Raw genomic sequence first — 26,515 nt, 5'->3', positions numbered from 1 at the left:
GAATTGCAAAATGTTCTGGAAACTGAGATTACTTTAAAGTACTGAAAGATTTGAATATGAAACCTGGATTTCTGATTGATAGTATATATTCCCATGCTATTCTAATGAATATGTCATTCATTTCCATATGAAATGTAATATAAACTCATTACAAATTCCTCATGTCTCACAAACACTGTTTTAGAGTTTAGAATCAGATTGGGTTTAAGGAGGGAGGAGGAAAATCTACCATTTCCTTGAGAAGAAAACTGACAAAGAGGACAACAAAAGACAAAGGAAGGGAAGGAAGCGAAGGAGTTTGGATGTATCCCAGTATTTTATTTCAAAATTCATGGTATCCTGGAACAAGGCATGGGGGGGGGGGGGGGGTTCTACAAGGAAGGAAAAGCCCTTGCAGTTAATTATAACCTGGCATCCTACGTTAGGTTAAATTAGGTAACTGTGTACAGTACAGTACTTATATTTCAATGCTATTCCTTCTACCCATCCAAACGTCCTGTGGTCTCACATCTATTATTAGACAGAGGAGGTTTAATAGATTAACCAAGCATGTTTAATTCATCAACATTAAAACCTATCAAAGATACTATAGATTAATATTGGCAATAAATAGTAGATTTATCTATTGCTATATCTAGTAATAGTAACTAGCAATTGTTAACAACAATAACACTCAACATACAAACCCCCATTAAAAAAAAAAACACACAATTACTTTTTCATCTTTTCTAGAATAATATCTTGAGAAATTAACATAGGTACAGTTCCCAATATGAGCATGAATTTTCTGAAAACGTAGAGAAAATTAAGTGACTAATAACCCACTCATTTCATTAATAAGAGCTTGGGTGGGTTCTTATAATTCTTTAAATCAAATTATTTATGGCAATCAAGTCAGAATATGTCCAAGAATCAAGCAAACACCCTCAGGCACCATAAAGTTAGGTTAGAATACACAGTACAGTACTGAATACAGTACTTGCAGTTGCCCTAGTAATCAAGGAAGCATTTGTAATTCTTACTTATTACACAAAAATCAAATGGTGTAATAAAATGGCTATTGGTTTTGTCCCCACTTAAAAACGCATTTTCCTAGTGGGGTAACCCCATAATTATGGTCGAAGAAACAAAAAAATGAGTGGATGGCAAAAAAATCTTGCATTGATGAAAGATGCCCAATTTAAGCTTCAACTCAAGATAAGAGGTCAGAAAAAAAGCTTATTTGGGTTAGGTCTTTGAACAAGGCTATTTTTTGGTTAGATGTTTGAAAATATGTTATTTTTATTAGTAAAATAAATTTTTGAATATACTTACCCGTTGATCATGTAGCTGCAGCTCTGCTGCCCGACAGAAAAAACCTACGGGCGGAATACGCCAGCGATCGCTATACAGGTGGGGGTGTACATCAACAGCGCCATCTGTCGAGTAGGTACTCAAGTACTTCTTGTCAACAAAGAACCAATTTTCTCCTCGGTCCACTGGGTCTCTATGGGGAGGAAGGGTGGGTCCTTTAATTCATGATCAACGGGTAAGTATATTCAAAAATTTATTTTACTAATAAAAATGTTATTTTCCTTAGTAAAATAAATTTTTGAATATACTTACCCGATGATCATGTAGCTGTCAACTCTGTTGCCCGACAGAAATCTAAGGTCGGGATACGCCAGCGATCGCTATACAGGTGGGGGTGTACACAACAGCGCCATCTGTGAGCAGGTACTCAAGTACTTCTTGTCAACAAGAACTCAATTTTCTCCTCGGTCCACTGGTTCTCTATGGGGAGGAAGGGAGGGTCCTTAAATTCATGATCATCGGGTAAGTATATTCAAAAATTTATTTTACAAAGGAAAATAACATTTTTCAATATTAATCTTACCCGATGATCATGTAGCTGATTCACACCCAGGGTGGTGGGTGGAGACCAGCATACATGTTAACATTAGAAGCTAAGTATCCCGTATCTTATTTTAGCAGTTATTCAAAATAACAAACATAAAATAAATAAGTACCTGGTAAGGAAGTCGACTTGAACCATTACTCTGCCTTTTTAAGTACGTCTTCCTTACTGAGCCTAGCGATCCTCTTAGGATGCTGAGCGACTCCTAGGTGCTGAAGTATGAAGGGCTGCAACCCATACTAAAGGACCTCATCACAACCTCTAATCTAGGCGCTTCTCAAGAAAGAATTTGACCACCCGCCAAAATCAAGAGAAAGATTAAAAAGGTTCTGGAATTAGGGAATTGTAGTGGTGGAGCCCCCACCACTACTGCACTCGTTGCTACGAATGGTCCCAGAGTGTAGCAGTTCTCGTAAAGAGACTGGACATTCTTAAGATAAAAGACGCGAACACTGATTAGCTTTTCCAAAAGGTTGCGTCGAAAATATTTTGCAGAGATCTATTTTGTTTAAAGGTCACGGAAGTTGTGACAGCTCTAACTTCGTGTGTCCTTACCTTCAGCCAAGCTTGGTCTTCCTCATTCAGAAGGGAATGAGCTTCTCGTATTAACAGTCTGAAAATAATAGGATAAAGAATTCTCTGACATAGGCAGGGAAGAATTCTTAACTGAACACCATAAAGCTTCAGACGGGCCTCGTAAAGGTTTTTAAAATAGAACCTAAGAGCTCTTACAGGACATAATACTCTTTCTAGTTCATTTCCAACCATACGATAAGTTTGGAATAACGAACGATATTGGTCAAGGCCGAGAAGGCAGCTCGTGTTTGGCTAGAAAACCAAGATGTAGAACATGTAGCCGTTTCGGATGAAAATCCGATGTTCTTGCTGAAGGCATGAATCTCACTGACTCTTTTAGCTGTGGTCTCAAAAGACTTAAGGAGGTCCTGTAGATCTTTATTGTTGGAAAGATCTAAGCCTCTGTGACGGAAGACTGATGCCAACATGCTTCTGTAACCCTTGAAAGTGGGAGCTGAAAGAGATCGCTCTTTCCTCAGATATAAGAGGAAGTCAGCTATTTGAGTTACAGAGGTACTGGTCGAGGATACGGATACTGACTTGCACCAGTTTAGGAAGATTTCCCACTTCGATTGGTAGACTCTAAGGGTGGATGTTCTCCTTGCTCTAATAATTGCTCTGGTTGCCTCCTTCGAAAAACCTCTAGTTCTCGAGAGTCTTTCGATACTCTGAAGGCAGTGAGACGAAGAGCGTGGAGGCCTTGGAGTACCTTCTTACGCGTGGCAGACGTAGCAGGTCCACCCTTAGGGGAAGTGTTCTGGGAACGTCTACTAGCCATCGAAGTACCTCGGTAAGTTATTCTCTCGCGGGCCAGAGGGAAGCAATTAGTGTCAACTTTGTCCCATCGTGAGAGGCGAACTTCTGCAGTACCTTGTTGACAATCTAGAACGGAGGGAATGCATATAGATCTAGATGAGACTAATCTAGTAGAAAGGCATCTAAAAGAACCACTGCTGGGTCCGGGATAGGTGAGCAAAGTATTGAGAGCCTCTTGGACATCGAGGTTGCGAAGAGATCTATGGTTGGCTGGCCCCAGGTGACCCAAAGTCTCTTGCATACATCTCTGTGGAGGGTCCAATATGTTGGAATTATTGTCCCTTCCTACTGAGACAATCTGCTAAGACATTCAAGTTGCCTTGGAAGAAACTTGTTACTAGTGAAAAGTCTAGACCTGTTGAACAGGAGAGGAGGTCACTCGCGAACTCGCACCATGTCAGAGAGTAGGTCCCTCCTTGCTAGGAGATGAACATCAAAGCAGGGAGTTGTCCGTGTTGACCTCCACTACTTTGTCTTGAAGGAGAGACCTGAAGCTTTTCCAGGTCAGACGTACTGCCAGAAGCTTCTTGCAGAAAAAATGCATTGTCCTTTGACTCGAGTTCCATAATCCCGAGCATTCCCTACCGCCTAAGGTCGCACCCCAGCCTACGTCCGATGCGTCTGAGAAGAGAACGTGGTTGGGAGTCTGAACAGTCAGGGGAAGACCCTATAAAAGGTTGGTAAAGTCCTTTCATCAGGTAAGACCAGACTTATCTTCCGGAAACCGGGATCGAGACCGCTTCTAGCGTCTTGTCCTTTTCCAGTGAAGAGCTAGATGAAACCGAAGAGGACGGAGGTGTAGTCTTCCAAGTGACACCAATTGAACCACGGATGACAGTGTCCTAACCAGACTCATCCACAGCCTGACAGGGCCGTATTCCTTCTTCAGCATCTTCTGGATGGATAGCAGGGCTGGGGGTTGATCGTCTTGTTCAGCCATGTCCTCATCAGAGGGTTCCTCATCCGAAACTGATGAGGAAACGGCAACGGAGTGGGCAACGTCTGACTCGCTGAATACGGTCGCACTGGTGGATGCGTGACGGAGCCGGACACAAGATCATGGTACTGTTGCACAGTCTGTGAACTGTCAACCATGGGGATGCGAGGAAGTACAGCGACAACCCGAAACTGTCTAGACTGTCTGGGTAGTGCAGACAACCCCTTATCGGGTTGCTGAGGTTGCCGCACTGCGTCACAACAAGTCACCTCTGCTGGTTGTTGAACGTCTTCCCAGTGACACACTGAACGTCCACAACCACCTCCGAGAGTAGCTTAACGTCAACGTGCGACTGGCAACCCACACTGGGACGCACCGGTGGAGGAACCATCTCAACTGGCGGACGTGAGTAGGATACCTCAGCGTCAACAGGGCGTACAACCAACCGGTAGGAAGGTCGTTGGCAAGAAGGTTCTTCTCCGTAAAAAATCCTCTATCAAGGACTAAGCTTGGACTGCATGTCTTGCAACAAAGCCCAAGGTCTATGGGAGCAGGTGTGGCAACAGACGGGGTTAGCGACTGAAGCGGAACCAATTACCCTCCCTGGAAGCATGTTATGCTTTAATTAAAGTCCATAGGAGGCTAAGCAGCTTAAGGCTCCTCTCCAAATGACAGAGTCCTCAAGGGAATATCAGAAGGAGGGAGAACAGCACTTTCTCATCTACAGGAACCATGTCCGAGAAAAGCTAGGTTATCTCAGTGAGGGTTTCACTGGTGCAAAAGCAGCAGACCAGAAGGCAACGTTATGAAACTGCTTGACAGTCTGTGAACTGTCAAAAACTGAACTGTCAACCACAACAGGAGCGTGAGGACATACAGCACTGGTGTATTAGTAGCAGACCAGAAGGCAGCGTCATGTAACTGTTTGACAGTCTGTGAGTTGGCAACAACCAAAGTTGTGTGGGGAAGCCTCAACTCCTGACTGACTAGTTTGCTGCGGGCGAGTGGCGGTAACCACAGTGTGTTGCGGAGGCTGACACACCGTGTTAAAACACGGCAGCTTGTGGTAGCTCACGCACGGCAACGGAGTGCTCCGTGTGTCTGTGGGAGTCATCATACATCTGGCAGGGTTGACTGTGCATGGGTGGAGGAGCTCTCACAACAAGAGTGTGGGAGCAGGAAGCCATGGCGGGCGCACAACCGTGGTAGGTGTAGGCCCACGGGTGCATCGTCAACCTTCTCCGCAGTCGGAGAGTGGGAGCTGGCAACAACAAAAGCGGAGTGTTGGTGCGTGGGAGGGACTGCCGTGGGTTGCGGAGCATGCCGTATGGGATGCGGAACATGCCGCATGGGTTGCGGAGCATGCCGCATGGGTTGCGGAGCATGCCGCATGGGTTGCGGAGCATGCCGCATGGGTTGCGGAGCATGCCGCATTGTGTCAAAACACGGCAGCTCTACAGCACCTTCCCACTGCTGATGCGGTAGCTCACGCATGTCAATGGAGGGTGCAGCATGAACATGCGTCTGGCAGGGTCGACTGCGCATCGGAGGTGGAGCTCTCACAGGTGGAGTGTGGGAGCAGTCAGCCGCAGTATCTGCTGAGCGCACAACCGTGGAAGGTTGTAGATTAACAGGTGCATTGTCAACCTTCCAGCACGATACTCCTGCATGAAGGAGCAAGCTGAGACTGTATAGTCTGCAGCATGGACCACTAGGGTCTATGAAAGACGGCAACAAACGGAGCTACTGTCCGTTGTGACTGAGGGTCTAAAACAGCTGGTGCGGCAACAGACGGAGTTACTGCCTGTTGCGGTACCACCTTGCCTCCTTGGGAGGTGTGCAGTCGTCGGATGACTGGAGAGAGTCCGAACTGACCCAGTGGCTACACCTAGGCCGTTGGACTTGCGCGGAAGGGACCGACTTGCACTTAAAAGCTGCAAGATTTGGTCCATGGTTTCTGCGAGAAACCTCTTCCGCAGACGAGGAATAAATGGGCTCTCTCGTCTTTGTGTGGGTGGGGTGATCACGTCGGCAACGTGTGTAGATACACCCGAAACCACGGAGGGAAACGTCTGTTCGTCGATCAAGGCCTGTGGAACCCATAAGTCGTTCGACATTACTTCTCCCCTGGGCTTGGGAGCTTGTAAGAGGTATCGGACTAGGTGAACAACTGGCACGAACAGACGAACCCTCGAACGCAACACTGTAACACTTGCGCATATCACTTTATCACTTTTGATTTTCTGTTTGCACTTATTTCACTGAACTCGAAACTTTAAGTGATTTGTACCTGAAACACGCAATCCTATCCTTCATTAAAAGGTAGTAATTGCGAAAACAGTTTTACAATGTAACAGAAAAACATAATGAAAGATAAAGAATTCAGTGGCTGGAAAAGAGACTAAACACTAGATCAAATAAACTACGTTTAAAATCTCTCGCCGCATAAAGCCTGGGAACAAGAATAAAACTCTAGAAACGTTTTACCTTCTTCCCCTATAGCGACTAGGGAGAAGAGTAAAAAACGAGAACAACGTTACCCGCTTGAACGAAACGTTTATTCTCCTCTCTCTCCCTCCGTCTCTATCTCTCTCTCTCTCTCTCTTGACTTAGAACCTGAGAGATGAGCCCAATCATATATCGTTAAAACATATTATTTGTTAAAGGAAAAAAACTGAAAGGTTTCCCAAATAAAAAGTTCCTTTATTAGAATTAAAACCATTTAAGCTAAGAAAGAATGAACGAAACGCTAGAATCGGTTTACTCTTACTGCAACGTGAAACCGTGAAAAACTCTCTCTCTATCGTAACGATAGAGCGCATGTTGAACGTTCTGAACGTCAACAACTGCGGAGACTAAACAAAACGTTAGTTCATCTTTGAAAACAGTACGAGACTATCAAAGAAATACTTTCAAAAACATTAAAATTAAAATAGCATAAATTCTTAAAAGGAAATACGATATGACGGGCTCAAAGTTAATTAACTTCGGTTCCAAGTAAGGACCGCCTACTATTAGGAAAGGTCGCATATAAACAAACATAAAAATTAATTTTTTATAAGTTTATAATAAATGGAAAGTTAATCGAAGAGGCCTATAAATGGCGGAGAGATAAAAAAAAAATCTATAACTTTGTTAAGCAAAATTACCAAAAACCTAAACACACTTCCGTCTAAGGGAAGGGTCGGTCATTGAAAAGTGAAAGAGAGTCTATACTCTCTTCGTCACCAACACTTCCGTCTAAGGGAAGGGTCGGCCATTTAAAAGTGAAAGAGAGTCCATACTCTCTTCGTCACCATAATTAAATCTATCCAAAACGAGTTCAAGTTTTGAAATGAAGATAAAACCCCTGCATAGCGAAAGCTCAAAACTGGAATAGTGTACTTCACCAAAAAGTTGTGAAAACAAATCCAGTTATGGACGGCGTATTAGTAGGTCTTGCCGGTGGCACGACAGAGGAAAAATTGAGTTCTTGTTGACAAGAAGTACTTGAGTACCTGCTCACAGATGGCGCTGTTGTGTACACCCCCACCTGTATAGCGATCGCTGGCGTATCCCGACCTTAGATTTCTGTCGGGCAACAGAGTTGACAGCTACATGATCATCGGGTAAGATTAATATTGAAAAATAACATTTTTCAATATTAATCTTACCCGTTGATCATGTAGCTGATTCACACCCAGGGGGGTGGGTGGAGACCAGCATACATGTTAACATTAGAAGCTAAGTATTCCGTATTTCATTTTAGCAGTTATTCAAAATAACAAACATAAAATTAATAAGTACCTGGTAAGGAAGTCGACTTGAACAATTACTCTGCCTTTTTAAGTACATCTTCCTTACTGAGCCTCGCGATCCTCTTAGGATGCTGAGCGACTCCTAGGTGCTGAAGTATGAAGGGCTGCAACCCATACTAAAGGACCTCATCACAACCTCTAATCTAGGCGCTTCTCAAGAAAAGAATTTGACCACCCGCCAAATCAACCAGGATGCGAAAGGCTTCTTAGCCTTCCGTACAACCCAAAAACAACAATAAAAACATTTCAAGAGAAAGATTAAAAAAGGTTATGGGATTATGGGAATGTAGTGGTTGAGCCCTCACCTACTACTGCACTCGCTGCTACGAATGGTCCCAGGGTGTAGCAGTTCTCGTAAAGAGACTGGACATCTTTAAGGTAAAATGATGCGAACACTGACTTGCTTCTCCAATAGGTTGCATCCATTACACTCTGCAGAGATCTGTTTTGTTTGAAGGCCACTGAAGTTGCGACAGCTCTAACTTCATGTGTCCTTACCTTCAGCAAAGCATGGTCTTCCTCATTCAGATGAGAATGAGCTTCTCTAATCAAAAGTCTGATGTAATAAGAAACTGCGTTCTTCGACATCGGTAAAGCAGGTTTCTTAATAGAGCACCATAAAGCTTCTGATTGTCCTCGTAATGGCTTCGTACGTCTTAAATAGTACTTAAGAGCTCTTACTGGGCATAGTACTCTCTCTTGTTCGTTTCCAACCAAACTGGACAGACTTGGAATCTCGAACGATTTGGGCCAAGGACGAGAAGGGAGTTCGTTTTTAGCTAAAAAACCAAGCTGTAAGGAACATGTAGCCGTTTCAGATGTAAATCCTATGTTCCTGCTGAAGGCGTGTATCTCACTGACTCTTTTAGCTGTTGCTAAGCAGACGAGGAAAAGAGTCTTCAAAGTGAGATCTTTAAAAGAGGCTGATTGAAGCGGTTCGAACCTTGCTGACATCAGGAACCTTAAAACCACGTCTAAGTTCCAACCTGGTGTGGCCAACCGACGCTCCTTCGAGGTCTCAAAAGACTTAAGGAGGTCCTGTAGATCTTTGTTGTTGGAAAGATCTAAGCCTCTGTGGCGGAAGACTGCTGCCAACATGCTTCTGTAACCTTTGATCGTAGGAGCTGAAAGGGATCTTACCTTCCTTAGGTGTAAAAGGAAGTCAGCTATCTGAGTTACAGAGGTACTGGTTGAGGATACTGAATTCGCCTTGCACCAGCTTCGGAAGACTTCCCATTTTGACTGGTAGACCTTGAGAGTGGATGTCCTCCTTGCTCTGGCAATCGCTCTGGCTGCCTCCTTCGAAAAGCCTCTAGCTCTTGAGAGTCTTTCGATAGTCTGAAGGCAGTCAGACGAAGAGCGTGGAGGCTTGGGTGTACCTTCTTTACATGCGGCTGACGCAGAAGGTCCACTCTTAGAGGAAGAGTCCTGGGAACGTCTACTAGCCATTGCAGTACCTCGGTGAACCATTCTCTCGCGGGCCAGAGGGGAGCAACCAACGTCAACCTTGTCCCTTCGTGAGAGGCGAACTTCTGCAGTACCTTGTTGACAATCTTGAACGGGGGGAACGCATAAAGGTTTAGATGGGACCAATCCAGAAGAAAGGCATCTATGTGAACTGCTGCTGGGTCCGGAATCGGTGAGCAATAATTTGGGAGCCTCTTGGTCATCGAGGTAGCGAACAGATCTATGGTGGGCTGACCCCACAAGGCCCATAGTCTGTTGCAAACATTCTTGTGAAGGGTCCATTCTGTTGGGATGATCTGACCCTTCCGGCTGAGGCGGTCTGCCATGACATTCATGTCGCCTTGAATGAACCTCGTTACTAGAGATATGTTTCGATCTCTTGACCAGGTGAGGAGGTCCCTTGCGATCTCGAACAACGTCATCGAATGAGTCCCTCCTTGCTTGGAGATGTACGCCAAGGCTGTGGTGTTGTCGGAGTTCACTTCCACCACCTTGCCTAGAAGGAGGGACTTGAAGCTTCTCAAGGCCAGATGAACTGCCAGTAGCTCCTTGCAGTTGATGTGCAGTGCTCTTTGATCCGAATTCCACGTGCCCGAGCATTCCCGACCGTCCAGTGTCGCACCCCAGCCCGTGTCCGATGCGTCCGAGAAGAGAAGGTGGTCGGGGGTCTGAACAGCCAGTGGTAGACCTTCCCTGAGCAGAATGTTGTTCTTCCACCAAGTCAGTGCAGACTTCATCTTCTCGGAGATAGGAACCGAGACCGCTTCTAGCGTCATGTCCTTTCTCCAGTGAGCAGCTAGGTGATACTGAAGGGGTCGGAGGTGGAGTCTCCCTAACGCGATGAACTGGTCCAGCGATGAAAGCGTCCCTATCAGACTCATCCACTGTCTGACTGAACATCGGTCCTTCTTCAGCATGCTCTGGATGCATTCTTGGGCTTGACTGATTCTGGGGGCCGACGGAAAAGCCCGAAAAGCTTGACTCTGAATCTCCATACCTAGATATACTATAGTTTGGGATGGGACGAGTTGGGACTTTTCCATATTGACCAGGAGACCCAATTCCTTGGTCAGATCCAGAGTCCATTTTAGATTCTCCAGACAGCGACGACTTGACGCAGCTCTTAAAAGCCAGTCGTCCAAATAGAGGGAGGCTCTGATGTCTGCTAAATGCAGGAATTTGGCAATATTCCTCATCAATTTGGTAAACACTAGAGGTGCCGTGCTTAGGCCAAAGCACAGGGCTTGGAACTGGTATACCACCTTCCCAAAAACGAACCTTAGAAAAGGTTGGGAATCTGGGTGGATGGGGACGTGAAAGTACGCGTCCTTTAGGTCTAACGAGACCATCCAGTCTTCCTTCCTGACCGATGCTAGAACCGACTTCGTCGTCTCCATGGTGAACGTCTGCTTGGTGACAAAGACATTTAGAGCACTGACGTCTAGCACCGGTCTCCACCCTCCTGTCTTCTTCGCCACTAAGAAGAGACGGTTGTAGAAGCCCGGGGATTGATGGTCCCGGACTATGACTACCGCTCCCTTTTGTAGCAAGAGAGACACCTCTTGCTGTAAAGCTAGCCTCTTGTCCTCCTCTCTGTACCTGGGAGAGAGGTCGATGGGAGTTGTTGCTAGAGGGGGCTTGCGCAAGAATGGAATCCTGTACCCCTCTCTGAGTAACTTCACAGACTGTGCGTCTGCACCCCTGTTCTCCCAGGCCTGCCAGTAGTTCTTGAGCCTGGCTCCCACTGCTGTCTGAAGAAGGTGGCAGTCAGACTCTGCCTTTAGAGAACTTGGAACCCTTCTTCTTGTTGCCACGTTGACTAACGGCACGAGTACCTCCTCTGCTGGAGGTTCTGCCACGAAAGGGCGGAATGAACCTAGACGCTGGTGTGTCCATCCTAGGTCTAGGCACGGAAGGTAAAGCTGTGACTTTACGTGCGGATGACGCCACCAGGTCATGAGTGTCTTTCTGGATCAACGAGGCGGCAATCCCCTTGATCAACTCTTCAGGAAAGAGACACTTCGATAGCGGAGCAAACATCAGTTCTGACTTCTGACATGGGGTGACTCCCGCCGACAAGAAGGAGCAAAGGTGATCCCGCTTCTTGACAACTCCAGACACGAAAGAAGCCGCAAGCTCGCCAGACCCATCCCGTATGGCTTTGTCCATGCAGGACATGATGAGCATGGCAGATTCCTTATCCGAAGGGGAGGTCTTCCTGCGCAACGCTCCCAAACACCAGTCCAGGAAGTTAAAGATCTCGAACGCACGGAAAACTCCCTTCAAAAGATGGTCCATGTCCGAAGAAGTCCAGCAAATCTTGGAGCGTCTCATAGCCAGTCTGCGGGGAGAGTCTACCAGACTTGAGAAGTCGCCCTGGGCAGAGGCAGGAACTCCCAAGCCGAGAACCTCTCCCGTGGCATACCAGACGCTAGATCTGGAAGCAAGCTTGGCCGGGGGAAACATGAAGGATGTCTTCCCAAGTTGCTTCTTGGCCTGCAACCACTCTCCCAGTACCCTTAAAGCTCTCTTGGACGAGCGAGCGAGTACGAGCTTCGTAAAGGCAGGAGCTGCTGACTGCATGCCCAAAGCGAACTCAGAGGGAGGTGAGCGTGGAGCTGCAGACACAAACTGGTCCGGATACAACTCCTTAAACAGGGCAAGGACTTTCCTAAAGTCTAAGGAGGGAGGCGTAGTCTTGGGTTCATCTATGTCGGAGTGTTGGTCGTCCAAATGCGCAGCTTCGTCGTCATCAGAGATTCCTTCATCCGAATGCTGAGGAGGAAGCGGCAAAGGAGGAGATAAAAGCTGAACGGCTGAATCCGGCAGCACGGGTGCATGCGTAGCTGCACTGGATCCAACATCATGCCGCTGTTGGTCAGTCTGAGAGCTGGCAACAACCAAAGCGGAGTGGTGGTGCGTGGTGGGGACCACCGTGGGTTGCGGAGACTGACGCACCGCGTCAAAACACGGCAGCTTGACTCCACCTTCCTGCTGATGTGGTAGCTCACGCACGTCAACGGAGGGTGCCGCACGTCGGCTAACGTCAACATGCGTCTGGCAGGGTCGACTGCGCATAGGTGGTGGAGCTCTCACAGCCGGAGTGTGGGAGCAGGCAGCCGCAGTGTCAGCTGGGCGCACAACCGTGGCAGGTTGTAGGCTAACGGGTGCATCGTCAACCTTCTCAGCACGATACTCCTGCATGAAGGAAGCTAGCTGAGTCTGCATAGACTGCAGTAAAGACCACTTAGGGTCTACAGCGGCTGGTGCGGCAACAGACGGAGTGATTGCCTGCTGCGGAACCACTCTACCTCTCTTGGGAGGTGTGCAGTCTTCGGAGGACTGCGGCGAGTCCGAACTGACCCAGTGGCTACACCTGGGCCGTTGGACTCGCTCGGAAGGGACCTTGCGCTTGAGAGGTCGTGAGACCTTGGTCCAGCGTTTCTGTCGAGAAACTTCTTCCGCAGACGAGGAATGAATGGGCTCACTCGTCTGTTTGTGGGTGGGACGATCTCGGCAAGATACGTCCTCAACCACGGAGGGAACGTCTGTCCGCTGATCAAGGCCTGTCGAACCCTTTGGTCGTACGACATTGCTTCTCCCCTGGGCTTGGGAGCTTGCAAGAGGTCCCGGACTGGGAGGACGACAGGCACGAACAGACGCACCCTCATGCGTAACACTGACACTTTTCACTGCACTGACACTCACTTCACTTCCCACTGCACTTTTATCTTTCAACTCCCTGACGTCAGCCATGAGTTGATTGCGGTCATTCGCTAATGACTCAACTCTCTCACCAAGAGCCTGAATGGCACGCATCATATCCGCCATCGAAGGTTGATGAGAGCTAGTAGGAGGGTCGGGTGTAACCACTACAGGGGAAGGAATAGGTTGTGGGGCATGGGGAGAGGAAAAATCAATAGAGCGAGACGAACTCCTCCTGATCCTATCCTTCTCTAGCCTACGTGCATACTTAAAGAATTCTTGAAAATCGAATTCCGAAAGCCCAGCGCATTCCTCACATCGATCTTCCAATTGACAGGCTTTACCCCTACAATTGGAACAAACGGTGTGCGGATCGATAGAGGCCTTCGGAAGACGCCTAGAACAGTCCCTAGCGCTACACTTCCTGTACTTGGGGACTTGAGTAGGGTCAGACATCTTGAATTAGTCAAAGGGGGGAAATCCAAAATCTATCCAAGTCGTCAACAAATAATCCAAAATCTAATCAATGAAAGTGAGAAAGTATTGAGGATAACTTCTGCACAGCGAAAGCTAATAACTAGAGAGAATACTTCACCAAATAACGTGAAAATCAACTCCAGAAAACAACAGCGTATCAAGTAGGTCTTGCCGGTGGCACGACAGAGAGAAAATTGGTTCTTTGTTGACAAGAAGTACTTGAGTACCTACTCGACAGATGGCGCTGTTGATGTACACCCCCACCTGTATAGCGATCGCTGGCGTATTCCGCCCGTAGGTTTTTTCTGTCGGGCAGCAGAGCTGCAGCTACATGATCAACGGGTAAGATTAATATTGAAAAAAGTTAATTTACCTAAAAAAAAAAAATATTCTTAAACCTGACAATTGGCCTCCTCAAAATTGTTTACATTATCCAGTGCATGTGATTATAGGTTTAAAATGAACATATCTACAAACAATGTACCTGATAGAATAAATTCTAGATTAGGTTCGCATCTTTTCAAGTTACCCATCTTTAAATGTCATGCCTATTATTATTGAATCTAAAATAGAAGCATAACTATGTATGCTGCAAGGGAATTTACAGGCCTAAATGATAATGAAGAACTTTGCTATGCTACTCAGGCTTGGAATTAAGTTAATATGGCATTTGCTGCCTGCTTTGAGATAAGCCATAGGCACTCTAAATAGTATAACTTTACCCATGCATCGGGGCTATGAATGTAGTTTGTTGGGACAGGCATAAACTTCCTCAATACTTGTTAAATCAATTTTCTTTATAGGAAATATGTTGTTTACATGGTAAAATTATAGTTACGGACGGAACAACAATTGAACAGGAAGAATAGTTTTTCCTGAAGTATATGTGCTCTCACTGAATTTGACCTTCATTTCAACAGCGAATAAACCAAAGACCTGTTAGACCGTCTAAGAAAAGGGATATACTGTATTTAAGGTATTTTACATTTACTACAGGAAAACATATATTTTCTGTTCGAAATCAGAATTTGTAATACAGTAAAACTTTACCTAAAAGACATTATATTTAAACATTTTAACAGAAAATATGTTATTTTTATTAATAAAATAAATTTTTGAATATACTTACCCGGTGATCATATAAGCTGTCAGCTCTGCTGCCCGACAGAAAAACCTAAGGACAAAATACGCCAGCGATCGCTATACAGGTGGGGGTGTACATCAACTGCGCCATCTGTCGAGCAGGTACTCAAGTACTCCATGTCAACACAGAACCAATTTTCTCCTCGGCCCACTGGGTCTCTATTGGGGAGGAAGGGAGGGTCCTTTAATATATGATCACCGGGTAAGTATACTCAAAAATTTATTTTATTAATAAAAATAACATTTTTCAATATTAAACTTAGCCGGTGATCATATAAGCTGATTCACACCCAGGGGGGTGGGTAGAGACCAGCATTACATGTTGACATTATTATGAGCTAAGTATTTTGTATTTCATTTTAGCAGTTATTCAAAATAACAAACATAAAATAAATAAGTACCTGGTAAGGAAGTCGACTTGAACAATTACTCTGCCTTTTTAAGTACGTCTTCCTTACTGAACCTCGCGATCCTCATAGGATGCTGAGCGACTCCTAGGAGCTGAAGTATGAAGGGTTGCAACCCATACTAAAGGACCTCATCAAAACCTCTAATCTAGGCGCTTCTCAAGAAATGACTTTGACCACCCGCCAAATCAAGTAGGATGCGAAAGGCTTCTTAGCCTTCCGGACAACCCAAAAACAATAATAAAACATTTCAAGAGAAAGATTAAAAAAAGGTTATGGAATTAGGGAATTGTAGTGGTTGAGCCCTCACCCACTACTGCACTCGTTGCTACGAATGGTCCCAGAGTGTAGCAGTTCTCGTAAAGAGACTGGACATTCTTAAGATAAAAAGACGCGAACACTGATTTGCTTTTCCAAAAGGTTGCGTCGATTATACTTTGCAGAGATCTATTTTGTTCAAAGGCCACGGAAGTTGCGACAGCTCTAACTTCGTGTGTCCTTACCTTCAGCAAAGCTTGGTCTTCCTCACTCAGATGGGAATGAGCTTCTCGTATTAACAGTCTGATAAAATAGGATAAAGCATTCTTTGACATAGGCAAAGATGGATTCTTAACTGAACACCATAAAGCTTCAGACGGGCCTCGTAAAGGTTTTTAAATAGAACTTAAGAGCTCTTACAGGACATAAGACTCTTTCTAGTTCATTTCCAACCATACGATAAGTTTGGAATATCGAACGATATTGGTCAAGGCCGAGAAGGCAGCTCGTGTTTGGCTAGAAAACCAAGTTGTAGAACATGTAGCCGTTTCGGATGAGAATCCGATGTTCTTGCTGAAGGCATGAATCTCACTGACTCTTTTAGCTGTGGCTAAGCATATCAGGAAAAGAGTCTTAAAGGTGAGATCTTTCAGGGAGGCTGATTGTAGCGGTTCGAACCTGTCTGACATAAGGAATCTTAGTACCACGTCTAAATTCCAACCAGGTGTAACCAAACGACGCTCCTTCGTGGTCTCAAAAGACTTAAGGAGGTCCTGTAGATCTTTATTGTTGGAAAGATCTAAGCCTCTGTGACGGAAGACTGATGCCAACATGCTTCTGTAACCCTTGATAGTGGGAGCTGAAAGAGATCGTTCTTTCCTCAGATATAAGAGAAAGTCAGCTATTTGAGTTACAGAGGTACTGGTCGAGGATACGGATACTGACTTGCACCAGTTTCGGAAGATTTCCCACTTCGATTGGTAGACTCTAAGGGTGGATGTTCTCCTTGCTCTAGCAATCGCTCTGGTTGCCTCCTTCGAAAAGCCTCTAGCTCTCGAGAGTCTTTCGATAGTCTGAAGGCAGTCAGACGAAGAGCGTGGAGGCCTTGGTGTACCTTCTTTACGCGTGGCTGACGTAGAAGGTCCACCCTTAGGGGAAGTGTTCTGGGAACGTCTACTAGCCATCGAAGTACCTCGGTGAGCCATTCTCTCGCGGGCCAGAGGGAAGCAACTAGCGTCAACCTTGTCCCTTCGTGAGAGGCGAACTTCTGCAGTACCTTGTTGACAATCTTGAACGGAGGGAATGCATATAGATCTAGATGTGACCAATCTAGTAGAAAGGCATCTATATGAACTGCTGCTGGGTCCGGGATTGGTGAGCAAAATATTGGGAGCCTCTTGGTCATCGAGGTTGCGAAGAGATCTATGGTTGGCTGGCCCCAGGTGGCCCAAAGTCTCTTGCATACATCCTTGTGGAGGGTCCATTCTGTTGGAATTATTTGTCCCTTCCGACTGAGACAATCTGTCATGACATTCAAGTTGCCTTGGATGAACCTCGTTACTAGTGAAATGTCTAGACCTTTTGACCAGGTGAGGAGGTCCTTGCGATCTCGTACCATGTCAGAGAGTAGGTCCCTCCTTGCTTGGAGATGTACGCCAAAGCCGTGGTGTTGTCCGAGTTCACCTCCACTACTTTGCCTTGAAGGAGAGACCTGAAGCTTTTCCAGGTCAGACGTACTGCCAGTAGCTTCTTGCAGTTGAAATGCATTGTCCTTTGACTCGAGTTCCATAATCCCGAGCATTCCCTACCGCCTAATGTCGCACCCCAGCCTACGTCCGATGCGTCCGAGAAGAGAACGTGGTTGGGAGTCTGAACAGTCAGGGGAAGACCCTCTCTAAGGTTGATATAGTCCTTTCACCAAGTCAGACCAGACTTTATCTTACCGGAAACCGGGATCGAGACCGCTTCTAGCGTCTTGTCCTTTTTCCAGTGAAAAGCTAGATGGTATAGAAGAGGACGGAGGTGTAGTCTTCCTAGTGACACAAATTGATCCACGGATGACAGTGTCCCTACCAGACTCATCCACAGCCTGACTGGGCAGCGTTCCTTCTTCAGCATCTTCTGGATGGATAGCAGGGCTGGGGGTTGATCGTCTTGTTCAGCAACGTCCTCATCAGAGGGTTCCTCATCCGAAACTGATGAGGAAACGGCAACGGAGTGGGCAACGTCTGACTCGCTGAATCCGGTCGCACTGGTGGATGCGTGACGGAGCCGGACGCAATATCATGGCACTGCTGCACAGTCTGTGAACTGTCAACAACCATGGGTGCGCGAGGAAGTACACCGTCAACCCGAAACTGTCTAGACTGTCTGGGTTGTGCAGTCAACACCCTACCGGGTTGCTGAGGTTGACGCACTGCGTCACAACAAGTCACCTCTGCTGGTTGTTGAACGTCTTCCCTGTGACACACTGAACGTCAACAACCACCTCCGAGCGTCGCTTAACTTCAACGTGCGACTGGCAACCCACACTGGGTCGCATCGGTGGAGGAACCACCTCAACTGGCAGACGCGAGTAGGATACCTCAGCGTCAACAGGGCGCACAACCAACCGTTGGAAGGTTGTTGGCCAGAAGGTTCTTCTCCGTATTTAAGTCCTCTATCAAGGACACAAGCTTGGACTGCATGTCTTGCAGCAAAGCCCATTTAGGGTCTACGGGAGCAGGTGTGGCAACAGACGGGGTTAGCGACTGAGGCGGAACCATTTACCATCCCTGGAAGCCTTGTTATGTGTGACATAATAGTACAGCAAAACTTCAAAGGCTCGACAAAAGTTGAGAAGTTGACCTGTAAACAACTTGGAGCGTCTCCTGGCTAGGCGCCAGGGCGAGTCTACCAGAATTGAGAAGTCTATCTGGGCAGAGGCATGAACTCCCAAGCCGAGAACTTCTCTCGTGTCCTAACAGACTCTCGCTCTATAAGCCAGTTTAAAAGAAGGGAAATCAAAGGCTGTATCCCTAAAACTCCTCCTGGTGCAAAAACCAGTCGCCTAGCCAACGTAACGCTCTCTAGGAGAGCGAGAGAGCACTAGCTTAACAACAACGGCTTCGAAGTAGTTAGGCCTAGTGTAAGTTCTGACGTTAGGCGAACGAGGAGCAGCAGTTACAAGATCCGGACGAAGATCCTTAAAAAATCATCATGATTTAATTAAAGTCCATAGGAGGCTAAGCAGCTTAAGGCTCCTCTCCAAATGACAGAGTCCTCAAAGGAATATCAGTAGGAGGGAGAACAGCACTTTCTCATCTACAGGAACCTTGTCAGATAAAAGCTAGGTTATCTCAGTGAGGGTCTCACTGGTGCATTAGCAGCAGACCAGAAGGCAACGTTATGTAACTGCTTGACAGTCTGTGAACTGTCAAAAACTGAACTGTCAACCACAACAGGTGCGTGAGGACATACAGCACTGGTGCATTAGTAGCAGACCAGAAGGCAACGTCATGTAACTGCTTGACAGTCTGTGAGCTGGCAACAACCATAGCTGTGTGGGGAAGCAAAGCCTCTACTCCTGACTGATTAGTCTGCTGCGGGCGAGTAGCGGTAACCACAGTGGGTTGCGGAGGTTGACGCACAGCGTCAAAACAAAGCAACTTAACTCCACCCTCCTGTTGTTGTGGTAACTCGCGAACGTCAACGGAGGGTAGCGTGCGTCTGTGAACGTCAACGTGCGGCTGGCAGGGTACACTGCGCATGGGTGGTGGAACTCTCACAGGCGGAGTGCGGGAGCAGGTAGCGTCAGCGTCTACTGTACGCACAACCGTGGTTGGTTGTAGGCTAACGGGTGCAGCGTCAACCTTCTCCGCACGATACTCCTGCATAAAAGATGCTAACTGTGTCTGCATAGACTGTAGCAAAGACCACTTAGGGTCTACAGCAGCAGGTGCGGCAACAGACGGTGTTACTGCCTGTTGCGGTACCACTTTGCCTCTCTTAGGAGGTGTGCAGTCATCGGAAGACTGCAGCGAGTCCGAACTGACCCAGTGGCTACACCTGGGCCGTTGGACTTGCGCGGAAGGGACCGACTTGCGCTTAATAAGCTGCGAGACCTTGGTCCAAGGTTTCTTACGAGAAACCTCTTCCGCAGACGAGAAGTAAATGGGCTCTCTCGTCTTTGTGTGGGTGGGGCGATCTTGGGTAGATACGCCCGAAACCACGGAGGGAAAAAACGTCTGTTCGTTGATCAAGGCCTGACGAACCCATAAGTCGTTCGACATTACTTCTCCCCTGGGCTTGGGAGCTTGCAAGAGGTCCCGGACTAGGTGAACGACAGGCACGAACAGACGAACCCTCGGACGCAACACTGTAACACTTTGCGCATATCACTTTATCACTTCGATTTTCTGTTTTGCACTTATTTCACTGAAATCGAAACTTTTACTGATTTCTACCTGAAACACGCAATTCTACCCTTCATTAAAAGGTAGTAATTGCGAAAACAGTCGTATAATGCAGCTCATTAATACTAGCAAAAACAGAAAACATATATAAAGATAAAGAATTCAGTGGCTGGGAAAGAGACTAAACACTAGTTCAAATAAACTACGTTTACAATCTCTCACCACACATAGCCTGGGGACAAGAATAAAACCCTAGAAACGTTTTACCTTCTTCCCCGTACAGCGACTAGGGAGGAGAGTAACACAAGAACAACGTTACCCGCTTGAACGGAACGTTTTCTCTCCTCTCTCTCCCTCCGTCTCTATCTCTCTCTCTCTCTTTCTCTCTTGATTTCGCACCTGAGAGAAGAGCCCAATTATATATCGTCAAAACATGTTATTTGGCTAAAGGAAAAAACTGAAAGATTTTCCAAATAAAAAGTTCCTTTAATTTAGAATTTAAACCATTTAAGCTAAGAAAGAATGAACGAAACGTCAGAATCGATTTACTCTTACTGCAAAGTGAAACCGTGATACACTCTCTCTCTATCGTAACGATAGAGCGCATGTTGAACGTCCTGAACGTCAACAACTGCGTAGTCTAAAAACTAAACGTTAGTTCATCTTTGAAAACAGTACGAGAAACGTTTTACCTTCTTCCCCGTACAGCGACTAGGGAGGAGAGTAACACGAGAACAACGTTACCCGCTTGAACGGAACGTTTTCTCTCCTCTCTCTCCCTCCGTCTCTATCTCTCTCTCTCTTTCTCTCTTGATTTCGCACCTGAGAGAAGAGCCCAATTATATATCGTCAAAACATGTTATTTGGCTAAAGGAAAAAACTGAAAGATTTTCCAAATAAAAAGTTCCTTTAATTTAGAATTTAAACCATTTAAGCTAAGAAAGAATGAACGAAACGTCAGAATCGATTTACTCTTACTGCAAAGTGAAACCGTGATACACTCTCTCTCTATCGTAACGATAGAGCGCATGTTGAACGTCCTGAACGTCAACAACTGCGTAGTCTAAAAACTAAACGTTAGTTCATCTTTGAAAACAGTACGAGACTATCAAAGAAATTCTTTCATAAAACATTAAATTTAAAAAGTTTTAAATTCTTTAAAGGCTAAATACGATATAACGGGCTCAACGTTGATTAACTTCGGTTCCAAGTTAGGACCGCCTACTATCAGGAAAGGTCGCATATAAACAAAACATAAAAATTTATTTTTATATGTTTATAATAAATGGAAAGTTAATCGAAGAGGCCTAATAAAAGCGGAGAGATATAAAATATATAGATCTATAACGTGTTAAGCAAAATTAATAAAAACCTAAACACACTTCCGTCTAAGGGAAGGGTCGGCCATTTAAAAGTGAAAGAGAGTCCATACTCTCTTTGTCACATAATTAAATCTATCCAAAACGAGTTCAAGTTTTGAGATGAAGATAAAACCCCTGCATAGCGAAAGCTCAAAACTAGAATAGTGTACTTCACCAAATAGTTGTGAAAACAAATCCAGTTAGTAACAGCGTATTTAGTAGGTCTTGCCAGTGGCACGACAGAGAGAAAATTGGTTCTGTGTTGACATGGAGTACTTGAGTACCTGCTCGACAGATGGCGCAGTTGATGTACACCCCCACCTGTATAGCGATCGCTGGCGTATTTTGTTCTTAGGTTTTTCTGTCGGGCAGCAGAGCTGACAGCTTATATGATCACCGGCTAAGTTTAATATTGAAAAATATGTTTTCCTGTAGAAAATAACATGATTAAACCGGTTTTCACCTTCATTTCATCCGTAATAACAGCAACCAGTTCGGCTACTTAAAGTTAGTCGAATTGGTTGTTCTGTTGGTTTGCGGTTGAAATGAAGGTCAAATTCGGTCAAATCACGTTGTTTACTACAGAAAAACATATATTTTCTGTTCGAAATTAGAATCTGTAATACAGTAAAACTTTACTGTATTTTAGAAATAAAATGCCTTTTGCTCTGCCGTACACTCGCGTAAAAAGAAAAACATAAAGCTCCTATGTACTGGCAAGTGGTACATGCTGAGCAGTGCTTGCTAACCCCATTGATTATTATTGCTTAGATAAATAAGTTAGTTACATTTGCCGTGAAAATAAGTGTACTTTTCGAAGAAAACGGATGTTTTTATACAGGAATCACCCGTTTTTTTAAACAGAAAAGCTTTATCCATCCGTAACTATAATAAAACCGTTACCGTTTTTAATGGTATGAAATACATAATTATGAAGCTAGTTACGATTTACGACATAGAATTTAATGTTACCTTTCCAGGAATACAGCCAGTTGGGAAACAAACACAGGATTGAGACAGCCTTAGGGTAAGGTAAGGCTACTGGGATCTAATGGGGGATACGACATCCAACAGTAAGTGTGTATATAAGAATCAAGGTCATAGGTTAGGTTAGGTTAGGTTAGGTATTGTTCTCGTTCAGTTACAATTTAAAATGTGTTTTTCAGTCATAACTTATGAAATATTACACCCCGTCTGTCCCAACCAACTAAAGGTCAATTCTTTTTAGTGAGGCAGATTTGCACAGACTTGCAGGGGTAGTGCCCTTCTAGCTCGGAGAAGTTTCCTGATCGCCGATTGGTTGGACAAGGTGACTCTAACCAATCAGCAATCACGAAACTCTTCTGAGCAAAAGGGCACCGTTGCGAGTCGGTGCATATCTGCCTCACTAAAAAGAACTGACTATACAATAGCATTTTTTTTTTTTTTAGAAAACTACTATATGCCCCTTGTTTAATGTTCAAACAGCCCGTCTGTAAATTCAATTAAGACCATTAAAATGCGATTTCAACGAGATTAAATTAGACTTCATGTCAGTAGAAGACATGTGTCACGTGACAGCGAGCTAAATTCTACAGAGGCACGCACATCTAGTTAATATGTTAATTAAAAAATATCATAATGAATTAGTTACCGGCATCGCTGACAAATTAAATGACAATTTGCCGAAACTGGATAATATTACAGTTTTCACAGAGTGCAAAAAGACATGTAGTAGTAAGCAGTAAGCAACACAAGTATCAGTAGTAGTAATTTTCGTTGCCGTTGAATCGGCTCCCTCGTTCGTTCTCTTTTGCTTGCGATTGCGTGTTCTTTTTTTTCTTTTTCTAATTTATTTATTGAACCTTGTGCTTTTGGTAGTCTTCCCTATCGTAAATATATTCTCTACATAACTTTTGAAATGTGAAAAAAAAATCTAGCTGCCCTTCTATAGCAACGTATTCTTATTTTTTTGTGCTTGTACATTTTTTCATTCCTGAGAGGTAGCATATGTGCGTTTCAATTTGTTTTTTCTAGTTCTTTCACTTGTTATCTGTTCCTATGAGCTAAGTTGTATAAAGTACAAAGTGCAGGCAATGACATAATTATTTTTCCGTAAAATCTATTTAATAAACGGCAGATCTTATCAATTTAATAATAAATAATAGCCTAGAAAATGACTGCAAAATCTCTTGTTTTTGGGGAGATTTGTTTCACAGGCGAATGTTTAAACGACATTATAGGCCTATTAATTGTAGTCCGTTTTATATTGATGTTTTAATAGCTCAGCGTTTTCCTTTTTGTCAAAGTATTACACATAAACAACATTTACACCATGGGTTTTCATCTTGGGATAACTGCAGACTTATCAGTAAAAGTGATCGTATGTGATAGTTTAAATTTTCATTGGCAGATTTACGTATACCAATTGTTAGAACTTGCATCACTATTTGTTAAAGCCAATTCACTATTGCATGTTTCTTTCATATTCTATCCTACAGTTATAGAGGTGAAGTGATAAAAATTGCAGAGGATTTCTATACAATAGGATATAAGAAATAACTTCACCAATAGAAATAATGAAACGTAACACTAAGAGAAGTAAAGAAAGCCTCAAAAGACATGGGGAAGGGGCAATTAAATATTTTAAGAACAATAACAACATTAACTTTGATCTTTCGTATATAAACTATAAAAAACACTTGAAAACCCATGAGGAAGAGAAACAAGATAAAATAGGGTGCGAGTGTACCCACAGGCAAGAAAATTCTAATCCAAGACAATGGAAGACCATGGTACAGAGGATATGGCACAACCCTTGACTAGAGAACAATAGTTTGATTTTGGAGTGCCCTTATCGTAGAAGAGCTGCTTACCATAGCTAAAGAATCCCTTCTACTTTTACCAAGAGGAAAGTAGCCACTAAACAATTACAGTGCAGTAGTTAACCCCTTACGTGAAGAATTGTTAGGTAATCTCAAGTGTTGTCAGGTGTATGAGGACAGAGGAGAATGTGGAAAGAAAGCCAGAATAGTCAGTGTATGTGTAGGTAAAGACAAAATGAGCAGTAACCAGAGAGAGGAATCCAATGTAGTACTGTCTGGCCAGTCACTGGACCCAATAACTCTCCAGAGGTAGTATCAACGGGTGGTTGGTGGCCTGATTAACCTAATATATATATATATATATATATATATATATATATATATATATATATATATATATATATATATATATATATATATATATATGTGTGTGTGTGTGTGTGTGTGTATATATATATATATATATATATATATATATATATATATATATATATATATATAATTTTTTTTAGTATGAAAACGCAAGGCCCATGCTTACATTAATATTGAGGCCAACTGCAGCCGAGAAATGACATGGAGCTTAATACTGTACTCGTTACGTGACAGTTTAGGTCATAATTGTTAGCTTTTCTACGACAATGCCCTAGAGACTGACCGTATATACTGTACATATGATAAGCGCCCAAGCCGCCCTCACTACCCTAGCTAGGACCACCAGGTACACCTAGAGGCTCCTCCAAACCCCTCTTCCTCACTCTAGGCTCCTCCAAACCTCTCTTCCTTACTCTATGCTCCTCCAAACCCCTCTTCCTCACTGTAGGCTCCTCCAAACCCCTCTTCCTCACTGTAGGCTCCTCCAAACCCCTCTTCCTCACTGTAGGCTCCTCCAAACCTCTCTTCCTCACTCTAGGCTCCTCCAAACCCCTCTTCCTCACTCTAGGCTCCTCCAAACCCCTCTTCCTCACTCTAGGCTCCTCCAAACCCCTCTTCCTCAGCTCAAAAGGATGGTGAGGTTGCAGACACTACAAGAAACAATCTTCTAATTTTTACATCTAATGTTGTTGTTTAATAACAGTTCTTAGACCCAGTTAATTTCACTTTCGACATCTTTCCTTTTAGGCCTACTGCATGTGGTAATGACCACATATATTTACAAGATTTCTTGATTTCTGACTTAGTCATACAAACACCCGCCACTTACAGTTTTGCAATCTGTCATAGATAAAATGTTATCGTCCAAGAAACTTCGGATTCGCTTTGAATAATCAAATCGGGTTTGGAAACCCGAGAAATATATCGTCAGCTGCAGACATCTGCCATGAAGAGACACAATTCTGACATCATCTGTACAGTAAAAAGATGGTCCCTTTATGTGACAAAACTTGCAAATATTAAACACGGGAAAAAAACGATAATGGATGGAAAAGGCCTATTGAGAAAGCGTGGAAAAAGTGAAGAGTAGGCCTAAGTAGCATATTGGCTAGGAAAGATAGGTCTATGTCCTATAAAATTAAAAATAGAAGTAGGAGGTTTTAAAGATACTTTTCCATTGTCTCTTGGTCCTTCGGACATCAACATCCACGCCACTCAAGGGAGAGATAACTCTAACGTCGATACAGTCTCCCCCCCCCCCCCCCCCGTGGTGAACGTTGGACGATCAGCTAAACGAGTACTATGAACGAGTACTGAATTCACGATCTTTTAGACGTCGATGACTTATTAGATCACATTTATCCATTGTTAGGGAAGATGGGGAACAATTTTATTTCTGCTTTTATCAAGTAAATAAACGGACAGGAAGGTTTTAATGAACAAGAGAAAATATCATTCCGACAAATGGGCAATCAACTGAAGTAGAACAATTGACGTCATTTCTGTGTATATACTGTGTATACTACGGCGTTTAATAATATCTAGAACTAAAGACCAAATGTTTTGAACGCTAAATACTAAATAAAATATAATCAAAGAATGTTTTGAACACTAAATACTAGATAGAAAAAATAATCAAAGAATGACGCAAAGTACTGTAAAATTCTCGGTATAAAAAGTCCATTAAACATCGTGGCGTAGAGATATTAATAAACTAATAGAGCCTTGGTTTTTCTAGAGCTTATCCTAATCCTCTAGTAACTACGCCATTCACTCACCCACAGTTACGTCATTTCACATGGGAGAACAGCAAACAGCTGCAAAAAAAAAAAAAAAAAAAAAAAAAAAAAAAAAAAAAAAGTTGCATCATCTCTATACTGGTCAATGTTATTTTCAAGAATAAGAAATGTATCAGGCAAAAGATGAGTGTCTTGTGGAACACCAGACATCGATTGCTGTACGAAATCTGGCCTATTAGGCATGGCGTTAGGGCCAGGGAGCTAATTCAGCAGAGGTACAAAACCTCGATATATATATATATATATATATATATATATATATATATATATATATATATATATATATATATATATATATATATATA

At 44.1% G+C, this 26,515-nt stretch overlaps 1 protein-coding gene across 1 annotated transcript in view; it reads right to left on the bottom strand.

The window, feature by feature from the left end:
- Positions 1 to 23,025, bottom strand: part of LOC137623103 (CXXC motif containing zinc binding protein) — a 55,319-nt gene extending 32,294 nt beyond the window's left edge. Inside the window, exon 1 of the mRNA XM_068353768.1 lies at positions 22,869 to 23,025. Coding sequence (XP_068209869.1) covers positions 22,869 to 22,874 — 6 coding nt within the window. The 5' untranslated portion in view covers positions 22,875 to 23,025. The remainder of the gene's footprint in view (positions 1 to 22,868) is intronic.
- Positions 23,026 to 26,515: the final 3,490 nt, after the last annotated feature.

Source organism: Palaemon carinicauda, chromosome 30 (assembly GCF_036898095.1).
Source record: "Palaemon carinicauda isolate YSFRI2023 chromosome 30, ASM3689809v2, whole genome shotgun sequence".
In the NCBI taxonomy this organism is placed as follows: Eukaryota; Metazoa; Arthropoda; class Malacostraca; order Decapoda; family Palaemonidae; genus Palaemon; species Palaemon carinicauda.
The sequence above is the reverse complement of the archived record's forward strand: the minus strand, read 5'-3'. Positions and strand labels throughout refer to the sequence as shown.